We start from the raw sequence: 1,268 nt of genomic DNA, 5'->3' as shown, positions 1-1,268 counted from the left end.
GCCAGGGGCGGGGCCGGGGGAGGTCCCGGTGCCCCCCCCGCACCCAGCTCGCCCGCTACAGTGCGCGGCGCCGGGCGGAGCCCCTCGAGCGGCGGCCAATGGGAGCGCGCGCAGCCGGGGTGGGGCCGCTGAGTGACGCGGTGGAGTGGCCAATAGGCGGCAGCGAAGGGCGGGGCGGCGCGGGGGAGCAGGGGAGGCCCCGCCCCACAACGTGGCCGGGCAGGGAGCGGGGGCGGGAAACGGGAGGGGCGGGAAACGGGAGGGGCGGGAAAAGGGAAATAAGGGGGCCGGGAAAAGGGGGCGGGAACTCGGTCCCCTGTCCTGCGGGTTTCTTGGCCCCGCTCCGTCCCCGCCGCAGGACACGGAGCCGCCGGGTTCCCGCTGGTTTCCAGGGACAGCCCGAGCCGGGAGGAGCCGCTGGTCCCCGGGCAGCCCCCGGGCCGGAGCGGAGGGAAGAGCCGGAGGCTGCGGCGGAGGCCGGTGCTCAACAGGGACCCGGAGAGGCCTCCGCAGCGGAACAGCGCGGCGGGAAGCGGCATGCAGACAAAGCGTCACTCCAGATCCAGAAAGCAGGATTTATTCCACAGTCCCACCTCGGGAGGGCCGCTGCCCAGACCGCGGCGCTCCGACGGCAGCTGGGAAAGCAGGAGGGACCCCGGGCACGGAGACCCCTCGGGGTCCTTCACAGGGCGCCCCGGCGGGTGCAGAGACGGCAGACGGGCGCGGGGCAGCTCCGGGCGGCCGGCCTTCCCCCTGCCAGCGCCTCGGGAGCGCGGCGGCGCTAGATGGACTCGATCTGCTTGCGGACCTTCTCCAGCGCCTTCCTGTCCAGCACGCGCTGGCGACACACGACGAGCACGGCGAAGACGGCGGCCGTGCCCATCATGGTGCCCACGAACTTCCAGAACACGCGCGCCTCCATCACGGCCGAGCGGCAGCTGCGCCGGGGCAGAGCCGTGAGGGGCCGGGCGCCTCCGCGGGGGTCCCCGCCCGGCGCCGCGGCGCGGGGGGCACCCACCTCTTGAACTCCTCCCTCTTGGAGCTCGCACAGCTGATCCTCTCGATGAAGCCCGTGGGGCTGCAGTCCGAAATGGTCTTCTGCAACAGAGGGAGCCCCGTGAGGGGCGGCCGGGGCGGCGGGGCCGGGCGCGGGGCCGGGGGCGCTCACCTCCTGGAAGCGGGTGCACGGGGCGCACTCCTGCGCCACCACGAAGTCCTCGAGGAGCCAGCACGGCGTGGCGGCCGCGGGGCTGGCTGCGGGCGGCGCC

General features: G+C 75.1%; 2 protein-coding genes across 2 annotated transcripts in view; both read right to left on the bottom strand.

Moving 5' to 3' along the window:
• The window catches only part of SLC39A1 (solute carrier family 39 member 1), a 2,866-nt gene extending 2,327 nt beyond the window's left edge, over positions 1-539 (bottom strand). Inside the window, exon 1 of the mRNA XM_026043251.1 lies at positions 354-539. Within this exon, the coding sequence (XP_025899036.1) occupies positions 354-539 (186 nt within the window). The remainder of the gene's footprint in view (positions 1-353) is intronic.
• Positions 540-597: 58 nt separating this feature from the next.
• Positions 598-1,268, bottom strand: part of JTB (jumping translocation breakpoint) — a 1,534-nt gene continuing 863 nt past the window's right edge. The window contains exons 2-4 of the mRNA XM_026043250.1: positions 1,169-1,254; positions 1,019-1,098; positions 598-938 (exon numbers count right to left, since the gene is read on the bottom strand). Of these exons, the coding sequence (XP_025899035.1) occupies positions 782-938; positions 1,019-1,098; positions 1,169-1,254 (323 nt within the window). The 3' untranslated portion in view covers positions 598-781. The remainder of the gene's footprint in view (positions 939-1,018; positions 1,099-1,168; positions 1,255-1,268) is intronic.

This window comes from Nothoprocta perdicaria, unplaced genomic scaffold (genome assembly GCF_003342845.1).
Source record: "Nothoprocta perdicaria isolate Ctin4 unplaced genomic scaffold, notPer1 scaffold_323, whole genome shotgun sequence".
Taxonomy (NCBI): domain Eukaryota; kingdom Metazoa; phylum Chordata; class Aves; order Tinamiformes; family Tinamidae; genus Nothoprocta; species Nothoprocta perdicaria.
Note: the sequence above shows the minus strand (reverse complement) of the source record. Positions and strands in the feature narration are given on the sequence as shown.